The 12,176-nt window shown below is 44.2% G+C and overlaps 1 protein-coding gene across 2 annotated transcripts in view; it reads right to left on the bottom strand.

Moving 5' to 3' along the window:
• CEP126 (centrosomal protein 126) overlaps positions 1 to 12,176 on the bottom strand; it is a 47,009-nt gene that overhangs the window by 9,172 nt on the left and 25,661 nt on the right. Inside the window, exons 5-8 of one of the 2 annotated variants that reach the window (XM_069969597.1) lie at positions 10,888 to 11,089; positions 3,679 to 5,632; positions 1,593 to 1,733; positions 677 to 798 (exon numbers count right to left, since the gene is read on the bottom strand). In XM_069969597.1, the coding sequence (XP_069825698.1) occupies positions 677 to 798; positions 1,593 to 1,733; positions 3,679 to 5,632; positions 10,888 to 11,089 (2,419 nt within the window). The remainder of the gene's footprint in view (positions 1 to 676; positions 799 to 1,592; positions 1,734 to 3,678; positions 5,633 to 10,887; positions 11,090 to 12,176) is intronic. The other variant, XM_069969598.1, reaches the window with a different exon arrangement.

Genomic DNA, 12,176 nt, shown 5'->3' on the forward strand with positions numbered 1-12,176 from the left:
GCAGACTGGGCCCAGAAAGGGAACGGGTCATTGGATGGTATCTATAGTGTATATAGGGGGAGAATACTGCTGTTTATGTAGTGTTTTCTGTTCAGTATATGTAGCAGTATTATTTACTTAAAGTATATTATTAAGCCATTAGTGGTGACAATATGTAGTTATGGTGTGGTAGATTATTCAGTCATTATGTGGTGGTAATATGTGGTCATTATGTGGTGGTATTATCTGACGACAATACACTATTAAGTCATTAGGTGGTGATAATATTTGGTCAAGGTGTGGTGGTATTATCTGGAAACAGTTTAGGATACAGTCATTAGTTGGTGATAATAGGTGGTCATGGTGTGACGGTATCATTTGTTAACAGAGCGTTATTTGGTCATTATGCAGTGATAACATGTGGCCGTGGTGTGGCGGTATTATTTGTTAACAGTACAGTATTCAGGTATTATGTGTTGGTAATATGTTGTCATGGTGTGGCGGCATTATTTGTTCCTTGTATATTGGAATTATCTATACTGTTAGTCTTGGTATAGTAGGGTTTGTTCTTTAACAGTATGGCGGTATTATGTATGGTGTAAGGATACATTAATAAGTCACAATGCATGTGTGAGCTAAGAACATCCTCCTCTAATCACTTGACAATGGGAAAACACGTCCTGTATAAAGTTGGTACCTGACTATGTGCCGGCCTCCAGCCAGCTGATACCGGCCGCCCCTTCCTCTGCTCCAGCAATGCTCTGCGCTTGTTCTCACTGCTGTCTAGAATCTGTTTCCGTCTGGCGAGGGTAACGTAGCCTTTAAGAGGAAAGAACGCAATGTGATGTCAGACAACTACAGTGACGCCATGTGTTCGTACAGTTTTCTATACATCAATGTTATAGGAGCAATAAAACTCCAGTAATCCGGCATCAGTAACATCTTATAGCTGCTGGAGTATCAGATTATCTGAATTACTAAATATTCATTCTTTCTGAGTTGGGAAACAATGGTAGCAAAAATCGCTTCTCATAACAGCAGATGCAATGAGGATTGTATGATTGTATAGACTCCGGGTCCGTTTACACAGAAAGATTATCTGCCAAAGATTTAAAGCCAAAGCCAGGAATGGATTTAAAAAGAGGAGAAATCTCAGGCTTGGCTTCAAAACTTTGGCAGATAATCTGTCAGATAATCTTCCTGTGTAAATGGACCCTTAATGTGATCCATGATAAAGCCCCTATTCAACAGGGCGGCTCGTTCCCCGCTCGCTGCCGCCGCTACTCCAAGCAGGTGTTTCGCGGGGGGGCTGCCCGGGTGATCGCTAGATTTTCCAGGCAGCCCATAGCATACAGTAGCGTCTGCTGCCACCGCTCCTATTCCACGGAGTGACGGCAGCATATTGTTGTTGTATGAGTCGTTTGTTTTTCAACATGTTGAAAAACAAACGACTGCAACGATCAGCCGACATGAACAATGTTGGCTGATCGTTGCCTTCTCTTTCACGGGACGATTATCGGCCGTTATGGACGATATCTGCCAAACACGGCCGATAATCGTTCCGTGGAATAGGGCCTTAAGGTAAATGACAGACCTACACCTCTGACTCTCACCATTATTAAGTGGGGAGAAGAAGCCATTGATTCTTGACAGTGACTTCCAGTTATTCAGAGTGGCTCCATCAATGACGATATGGGAGAGGTTGGGCCGTGTTTGCTGTAGATGAGAGGGCAGATCGCCAGCGCGGAAATCCCCTGGAATACAAGTAACATTATCGGGATCAGATAACAAGTGGATCACATAGCAGATGATCACATAGGAGATGATCACATAGGGGATCATCACATAGCTTATGAGCTGGGATTATACCGCACTACAGATACAGCAGAGCTCAACACATCATAAGGCCAAATGCAGTTGTAACAGGACTGGGTGCATGGGTCCTTACTGCACCTTTAAACTCATATAGAGGTTTACTCATTGGATTTTATGTCCAGACTAAAACAGTGGGGGAGTTATTAACCCTTAGACGACCCAGGGCGTATAGTTACGCCATGGAAGTCTGTCCCCAGACGACCTAGGGCGTAACTATACGTCCTGGGTGTTTCTCCGGCTATGAAGCGCGCTCCGGAGTGGAGAACGCTTCATAGCAGGTGGGGGTCGGCTGCAAGTGTAGGGGCCGGCCGGCTGCAAGTGTAGGGGTCGGCCGGCGTTTAAGTGTAAGTGACAGGGGGAGTCCCCTGTCACTTACCGATCGGGACCCCCGCAGTCATTAGAACGGACCGCCGGAGGTCTCTCATCTGCCTCCGTGCGGTCCGATCGGCGATCTGCTGCACTAAGCCTGCACAGGCAGGCTCAATGAGCAGATCGCCGATAACACTGATCAATGCTATGCCTATGGCACAGCAATGATCAGTGTAAAAATCAAAGTACTGTATGTAAAAGTCCCCCAAAGGGACTTCAAATGTGTAAAAAAAAAAGTTAAAAACACTAACACACTACCCCAAAGCCCCTCCCCCAATAAAAGTTGAAAACACCCCCCTTTCCCATTATATAAATAAAACATAAAAATAAATAAATAGATAAACAAATAATATACCGTAGCGTGCGTAATTGTCCGATCTATTAAAATATAACAAGCGTCATTGCGAACGGCGTAGACGAAAAGAGGGGAAAAAGTGCGCGGATTACCGATTTTATGTTACATTATATATAAAAATTTTTTTATAAAAAGTGATCAAAACTTCCGATCTTCACAAATATGGTATTAATAAAAACTAGATCATGGTGGAAAAAATGACACCCCATACAGCCCCGTAGGTGAAAAAATAAAACTGTTATAAGCGTCACAATAGTCCCACTTTATTTATAATTAATTGCCAAAAAAAAGGATTTCATAAAAAAAAAAAATATATAACATTAGAGAATCTGTGTAACCTGCATATGGTTGTGTTCGGACTGACCTATAGAATAACGGTATCATGTCGCTTTTACCGTACATTACGTAGACACAGGAACCCCCCAAAAGTTACCATATTGCATTCTTTTTTATGATTTCACCTATTTATATCTTCATAAATAATATATTTGGGATTCCGTCATACATGTTATGGTAAAATGAAAGACGCCATTACAAAGTACAACTATTCCTGTAATAATAAGCCTTTACATGGCTTGTAGATAGAAAACTGACAGTGCTAGAGCTCTTAGAAGGGGAGGAGGGAAAAACAAAAACACTAAGATCAAAATTTGCGCGGTCCACTGGGTCATTTTGGGCCTGGTCCTCAAAGTGTTAAAGGGGTACTCCGGAGGAAAAAAATGTTTTTAAATCAACTGGTGTCAGAAAGTTTTATAGATTTGTAATATACTGTTTAAAAATTTTAAATATTCCAGTACTTATCAGCTACTGTATGTTCTGCAGGAAGTGGTGTATTCTTTTCAGTCTGGCACAGTGCTCCCTGCTGCCACCTCTGTCCATGTGAGGGACGTTCCAGAGCAGTAGCAAATCCTCATGCTGCTCTGGACAGTTCCTGACATGGACAGAGGTGGCAGCAGAGAGCACTGTGTGGTGGTGGTGGGGGATCTACCTGCCTAGTCAGTATGGGAACAAAATCATCCAGGGAAACCCCAAATATGCCCCGATTAAGGCCTAAGCCCACCCTGTAGATCCATTTAGTTACGACACAACATGAAGCCTACCTGTAGCAGCGTTTTTATGGGCTAAGGCACTTCGCACTCCTTGCCACAAGAGAGCGATTTCCTCATCGGTGGGTGTGTGGTCCAAGCGCAGTCCATTCTCACCGTACACTGGCTGCCGTTTGCTCGGGACGGTCACGTTTTCTTGCATTGCTAACAGCCGCTCACTATTCAGAGTGAGAGCGGCCTTGGTGGCGTTATCTACATCAGACGGAACATAGGTCGGGGTGGTCTGCAGATTAGTCACAGCGTGAGGAATGATCTGATAAACCACATTGTCCCTGCTTATGGCATGGTTGGTGGATGACACACCATTGTTCGTATTACTACCCTGAGAAACGTTCGCAGTCCCCGGCTGAGTCTTGGCCTTTGTCATCAGTTCTCTGTTACCGTTGTTGTCGGACGTGGGCCTCGGGGGAGGATGTGGGGTCATGATCTTTCCCTGTGACCTTGCGATCTTGCTGGCCTCAGTTGCCGACTGAGGTCGTATTATAATGCCCTTCCTATTCCGGTGCACTACTGATGGGGTTCTAGCTGACTTTGGACGTCTTACTACCCTGGTCTTGGCTTTTGGTGGGCTCCTAACCGGATGCACATGTCCCATAGGCTTTGTTTCCTCCACCATCCATGCCTGCTTGGTGAAATGGTAGCCTGTAGAGAAGACCGAGCTGGGCGTTCCTGGAGTAGGTCCTGGCGTTGTATGTGCTTGGTCATTCTGTGTTTCGACTGGAGACTTTTTGATGGTCCCATTAATACCTGCTACATCTCGATCGTCCATGATCTTCTCCATTTCGTCCAACCATCTCAGTTTTTTATTATTGGTTTTCTTATGCTCCTTTTCTTTTACCAGTTCAACACTGTCTCGAATGCCCACGGACCCTCTGTCCCCCATAAGAATCATCTTACCTATGCCCATCGCCCTGGCGTACCCATTCTCGTACTTGGAGCTCTTCTTCAGGATGCTCTTCAACAGCTTTTTCCCTTCTTTTCCGGCACTACTAATTCTGGCCATTCTATAGATAGTGGACAAGGCCAAGTCGGGATCATCCAGAGGAATTGTCGTCCCGTTCTGATGACTCTTTGGATCTTGTATTAGTCCCGAATCGATTTTGGAACTCTGGGTGGGCGATAATCTTTTTTGATGCGGCGGACTCTCTCGACTATCGATCTCCGCAGGTTTACTCGGCCCATTTTTCATGGTATGAAATTGTATATTATATGTATTTTTAAGGATCTCGGGGTCAGGAACTGAGCTTGTGGAATGGATTTTATCCGGGTGTTTACTCGGTTTTAAGTCTGTGCTTACACTGTATTGGGAGCTACCAGAAGCTTCGGTAAATGGAACTACCACTGGGGTTGCCAAGAGTTGACTCATTGTGGGCTTTGTTGATAGTCCTGGGTGTTGTGCGGTGTCTTTGTAATCACGAGACACCTGAATGGTCTTTTCGGGAGTTGGGTCGGGAGTGGCCCAGGCTTTACTAGGTCTTACCACAACATTACAACTTGCATTGTCTCTGTCATAATAAGACAACTTGTTCTCAGCCATGGAGACTCGCGGCACCGGACTCATATCTAGATTGGATATTGAGGCGTTGTATGTGCTTGTGGGATGGATTTTACCATTCCTTGTTAAAGTGTCCACTATTTTTAGTCCACTATGGGGGAAGCTTTCTTCACACCCCAGTGGTGAGCGCTTTTCCACAGTCATCTCTTCGGGGGCAGGTTGGAAAGGCTCGGGCAGGCTTGTGTGACTGTTTAAGCCGATGACTCCGCCATCAGTGTTGTGATATCCCCTGTTCAAGGAGGGAGAAGAAATTTCTGCAAGTGCTTTATGTAAAGGGTCGGGGGGAAAGCCAGAGCTATCTTCTTCTTTTACTGTCTCTAAGTTTCCTTCGAGGCTGTCCAGACTGGAGACGCTGTCTTCATGTGCCAGCTGTTCCACTTCTTGGTGAAAATTCTGTGAAAACAAATGTAGCCATTAGATCCATTCTGGCTTCTCACTTCCGGTCCATAATTTTTGCTTTAAAATTAAAGGGGATGGTTTCAAAAAGACAAGCAGTGTCCACACGGACATCATAGAGGAGGGTTCCCTTTACTGCAGGCTCTGGTCATCCTTGCATAACATTGACAGCCATTTATTTGAATGCTCCCTCATGCAATACTACATTCCCCGTGCATTGGCTGTTGTGTCATATTTTGTTCGCTTTACGGTCATTTAAACAACACCACTCTAGTCCTCAGGTGTGGGTTTTGCAGCTTAGTTCCATAGATGTGAATAGAGGCAAATTGCAATACCGCACACAAACTGGGTGGGGTGGCGCTGTTTTCGCAAGAAAGTAGCGGTACGTTTTATAATCCTGAATAACCCCTTTTGACATAGTAAGAGTTGATCTGCTGGGGTCTTAGTGACCAGAACCCAACCATTTGCTAGAACAAGCAGGGCTAAACACTCGACTGACCTTTCCCCCCAGCTCGCTGCTATCCCTGCTGCATTGCAGACTATGTAGTAAGTCTATGGAGGCTGTCTTCTGCATAGAGATGGAGAGAGAAGCACTCAACCGAGAGCTTCTTTCCACATGTTCTAGCAATCGACCAGTAAACTTTGTGTACATTCAATTTTAACCAATTTTAGTCAAAAGTGGTCGTCATGTGGCCGTGTTATATAGAGGCAATACACCGACCTCCTGGGAACTGAATCTCAGGTTTCATTCAGTAGAATCACAGCACCTTAAAGAGATTCCTTTAGAAGATGAGTGGGTAAACAATAAGGGAGAGACAGAACAATAAAACGCGTCTGCATTCATGCCGCGCTATTTACTGCCCTGTTATTGTTACGTGGTCCTGACTACAAACAATCAGACAGATTGCTAGGAGGCTCCCATTCTTATTTAACCAGTTCCCTGCCTGTTCTGGCTTCTAGTCAACACTCAGATCCACTAGCAGCGCCAAGTGTTCCCTCCTTCTACCTGACTCATCAGTTATTACACAATAATTCCAGCAGCCCCGATGCCGTGTACACACCTGGCAGCGAAAATCAGTAATACGTTAAAAATGACATATTTTCTTTAACATAAATAATCTATTATCCTTTTTTATTTACTCTATTCTTAGTAAAATCTGTAAAAAATGTTGGAGGAAAATAAAAAGAAATCATAGTTCACCAAATTATGGGGGCTCGTCCGGGATGAAGGTTCCTTTTTTTTCCCCCTAAATATTAGCCATAAGAGGTCACTCGCTACAAAAAATTGTTTCTAAGTAGAATTATGTACATTTGTGATGTTCAATACATAGACAGTGTCATATTGGATACCAGGTGGTGGTCAGCCATGTACAGGTTGTAGCTTTGGAAAACTTGCCATATACATTTGATAGCTATTAAAGATGAGCGAACCTCAAGCACATTCTCGTCTAAACCCTAACGATCGGCATTTGAATACTGATGGCTGAAGATGTTGGATGAAGCCCTAAGGCTGCCTGGAAAACACGGATACAACCATAGGCTGTATCCATGTTTTCCATGCTTGGCCAACAGCTCTCTCCCAATACCCGTACATTATTGGCTTCCCATTCATGTGTTCAGAATAGAGAGGCAGGGTAAGATGCCGCAAGTCTCTGGTAGCAGATTATGTCACCAAGAACATGCAAGACATTTCCTCATTGCAACTGCTGACAAGAACTCTCCACTGATTTCTATGGCTAGATCATACACTGTGAAATGGGTGACAGGGTCAAGAGACCATCCCTAAAGTGTCACTTTTTTCCCCCCAGAAATCTAGTACAGGGGATTTTAAGAAACTTTTTACTTAGGTCTATTAGGCAAATATGCCATTATCTGCATTCAAAAGGCCTTTCCCCAGGTCCCCCCTCCCCCCTCCTCCTCTCTCTCATTCACTGCTCATTATCAGGAAATCTCCACTCTTTTACATCAGTTGGTCCCTGTGTAACCTATGGAGAGGGGAGGGGGGAGATTAGTCGCTAGGGGGAGAACAAAGGATTACACAGCAGGACCTGTGTGAAAGCCGGTATTCAGAGGAGATAGCATGGTGATGTAGCTGTAAATTAACTCTTTGTTGTCCTCTTTATAGACAACCATGAAGACAGAGGGGGTGGGGGCTTCAAACTGCTTTTTCATGATAAAAATGCATTTTTCGGCTAATAAACCCAATTACAAAGTTTCTTAAAATCGCCTGTACTATTGATTTCTGCAAAAAAAAAAAAAAAAAAAAAAAAATTTAAACAACAGTGACACTTTAAGAGTCCCACCTATCAGGTGCATCAATTTTTAAGACGGCAACACCCTTAACGAGTACAAGAAAACAAGAAGAAACAAAGCGAGTGCAGAACATAATAGAGCCGAGACATGAAGACTGACTTCTCGCTGATGGATCCGGAGCATTTACTTATTGGATTAAGGCTCCCGTCTCTCACAATGCGGCCCATGACATGTGGCATGAATAAAGGCTTCACAATGTAATTGTGTTATGGACAGATCGTAATGAGGGAAATCTGAAACGTGGAAGAATGTCATTATTTGTGAGCGAGGTAAAGGATGACTGCGAGTCGGGAGTGACGTCCGCCGGGCATTCCTGCAGCTACGGAACATGTCGGAGCAATACCAACCCTCAGCTCTTTCTTTCTGAATAGTCTGGATTGTAATAAATCAATTACATACTACATTATATGTGTAAAACGTTCAAGAGTTCACCTGCCACAAGTCATCAGGCTTCCTGAGGGGCTTTTATATATTAGTCTTGGTCTCTACATCTCATATTCAATCCACATGTCACTGCATGTGCAAGAGAAAAGCATCAAAGGCCAATGGAGATGTAAACTGGGGCCTTAAAGGGGTTGTCTAGTGTAGAAGACCAATGGTCCCCTGTTCAGGATCTTTATCCCTGGGGCAAGAGTGTCTCTGGCTCTGGAGGTTCTGTCCCGCATCAAATATCGCACTGGTTAGACACTGTGTCATGCTTCATTCCTCCAGTGGTGGCGCTGTACAGAAATTCTTACTACTTCACATATCACAGATGATAGCTGAAGATCCCAGCAGGAGGGCTCTTTGTGATAAGCTTATTGTCAGAAAACCCTAATGACAATAGAAATTGTAGTAGAGACTTAAAAGGCAATTTTTTTTTCAAACCAACTAATGTCAGAAAGTAATACAGATTTTTTTATTTACTTATCAGCTGCTGTATGTCCTGCAGGAAGTGGTGTATTCTTTCCAATCTGACACAGCGCTCTCTGCTGCCACCTCTGTCCATGTCAGGAACTGTCCAGAGCAGGGGAGGTTTTCTATGGGGATTTGCTGCTGCTCTGGACAGTTCCTGACATGGACAAAGGTGGCAGCAGAGAGCACTGTGTCAGACTGGAAAGAATACACCACTTCCTGCAGGACATACAGAAACTGATAAGTACAGGAAGACTGGAGATTTTTAAATAGAAGAAAATTACAAATCTGTATAACTTTCTGGTACCAGTTGATTTAAAAGTTTTTTTTGTCGCCAGAGTACTCCTTTAAAGAAGCACATTTCTTTCTTACTTATATAGTACAGCATAGGCTAATATTAGAGAATAATGTAGATGAGAGTTTTTTTCCCCTTCTGCTTAACTGTTTTATCAGACGTGACAGGCATGGGTTTAAAGCCATCTTGATCCATATACACCCTCTGAAATGATTTCCTAATACTGCCTACATTTCCCATGAAGCCTCTGACTTTGCAGAGATAGGGGGTGGAGTCTCTTCTTTGCAGGTCACCTAATCTGCTGGTGCTGGAGTCCAGCCAGGTGAGCTGCTTCATGAAAATTTGTATACATACATTGTATTTTTGCTGTGATTTTTCCAAACCAAAATGGCACCTTTTTTGTTACAGCGATTTGTGCAATACTCGTAAAAAGTCTCCAAATAAAAAAAAAAATCAAAAAATAAAAGAAAAAAAGTCACAGAAGACAATTTTACAAGAGCAGTGCTCAGATCTGTGGCCTCTCCTGATTACAGACATGATAGTAACATTATCTTTTATGACAGTGTGTTCTGTTTTACAGTCTACATTATATACCTTTCCAAGGCCACCTATGGTCTACCATGTTTTAATGTCTGTATGTCTGGCGTCCATGTGCCTATAAGTTGCAGAGAACCTTTTATGCCCAGTTATATACTGGCTGGTTACTGATCCACAGCCCGGCGCTAATCTCAGACAACGCTCTAATATCTAACAGAGAGTAACACTGCCATCTAGTGGTTTCCTATTAAACTGTCTTGAACCAAAAAAATCCCACCAGGTCTGCAGCGATTGCTTCAATGTACATGAGATGAAACAGCCGCAGGGTAAATATAAGGACATGGAAACAGAGGAGGACGTGTCAGCATGTTGATGGTCTGAACAGTCTATTCAGTGCTTACAGTGTCAGAGTGTGTGGGAACAAAGTGGGACTGGTAAATGTCATTGCTGCTCAGCTCAGCAGTTCTGTATAGTTTTGCTGATGACCACACTTGACTGATGTACAGGGAGGTACTGGAAGCCTATTCCTGTACATCAATCATGCAGGAAGGGGTGTGGGGAGGCGTGCATGCTGCAGCTCAGCACAACCTTCATTTGCACTGACTTCTGCCTGTTACCTTGAATGACAAAATGTTCTACCTGCCCTGACATTGAGCCTGTTACCCATGATAACCAAACTGCCCTGCCCTGACCTGCACAGTGTTACCTGTGATGACCAAACTCTGCCGGCCCTGACCAACGGCCTTTTACACACAATGACTGAACTCTGCCTGCTTTAACCTGCAGCCTCTTACCAATGACAACCAAACTCTGCCGGCCCTGACCGACAGCCTGTTACACATGACGACCAAACAGTGCCTGCCCTGACCTACAGCCTGTGATCCATGACAACTAAACTCTGCCTGCTCTTTCCTATACCGCTTCACCTTCTGTCTTCTTCTATGGTGCAGATCCTGAAGCATCATCCATTGCTCCTCAATGTAGTCTATACTCCAAATCCAAAAGTGACCCGGGGGATTCACCAGCCCTGCCAGATAGGCCTAGTGTCTGTAACACCCAGCTATTAGTTTCCAGAAGGGTGGAGCCAAGAAAAGACGCTTCAGATCTGATACTTTCCTCCTGTCTGCCGCATCTTCATGTAGTTCAGCAGGAATACAGCAACCAAATGGAAGAAGTGCTGATGGTGATGTGTGTTACCGGCGTTGTATCCTACCTGCAGGTTGCTGAGATGCTGCTCCTCTAGAAGCCGCTGCGCCTCCTCCAGTCGGTGCTGGAAGTAGAGCTGACCACTATCCACCGGAACTGCCGTCCTGTCCTGAAAGAGTCTTTCAAGGTCAAATTTTGCAGCAGGTTGTTGCTTTCTGGGCCATGTGGAGTGTCCTATGGTCGAGTGGCTGGGAGGAGCGTCAGTTGTTCTGAGTCGGAAAAAGGATGAAGAAAAAGTTAATAAGCATAATAATTTTATATTACTAATATAGCGCCAACATATTCTGCAGCGCTGTACACCGATTGTTATCACTCAAAATCTAATTTTCTTATATGAGCTCACAGACATCTCTCTAAGGTCTGGAGAAGCATCAGTGCTTAAAGATGGTGGTCTGGCACCCATCTAAATCCGACTGAAGCAGTTCTCATTCTCACCACGAGGGCTAAAACTAAGCTGAGACTTCCTGTTGTGTCTGTGGTGATAAGAGGAGGCTGCTGTAAAGTGATCTGTACAGCCTTGCAGCGTCATGTGACACCAATAGATAGAGGAGACAATAGCAGCTCCCTGTGGAGCGCTCAGTAATGTTTTATATTCATCTCAAGGGGACAGACTGTCTATTGTTGTCTATGTCCATGAGTCTTGCTGTAAAGCATGTCACCAAATGCTGTTCAAAACAGCTCAGGCAAGATGGCTGCCCCCATAACAATGTAAACAAAGTGAAATAAAAAAAAAATTACAGTCAGAAAATAGAAACAGATTAAATAAAAGAACAAGTTTTAGTTTAATCAATAAAAGAAAATCTAGGTCACACATTCCCTTTAAGTGGCTGCTAGTTGTGCTGCTGCCTCTGCATAGTATCTATCTATCTATCTATCTATCTATCTATCTATCTTAAAGCGTAACTGTCATTTCAGGGCCATTTTTCTGAAAACATATGGGGTAAGGGGCAGGATTGGGGGATAATAGGGCGTATAACAGTCCATGGTCTCTTATGATCCTCTCTGCTGGTGGCAGGTGGAGACATACTGGGCCGCTACTTCCAGGGTGGCCTCTTCTTCCCCCAGCAGAATGTGGAGTTTCCTCTCCTCATCTATGGAGGTGAAGTCTGGGATGAGGGTGGAGAGTCTTTGTAAGTAGGTGACCCTGGGGGATGATGGTGGAGAGTCTCTGGAAGTAGGTGACCCTGGGGGATGATGGTGGAGAGTCTCTGGAAGTAGGTGACCCTGGGGGATAATGGTGGAGAGTCTCTGGAAGTAGGTGACCCTGGGGGATGATGGTGGAGAGTCTCTGGAAGT

The sequence above is a fragment of the Dendropsophus ebraccatus genome, chromosome 5, assembly GCF_027789765.1.
Source record: "Dendropsophus ebraccatus isolate aDenEbr1 chromosome 5, aDenEbr1.pat, whole genome shotgun sequence".
Lineage (NCBI taxonomy): Eukaryota > Metazoa > Chordata > Amphibia > Anura > Hylidae > Dendropsophus > Dendropsophus ebraccatus.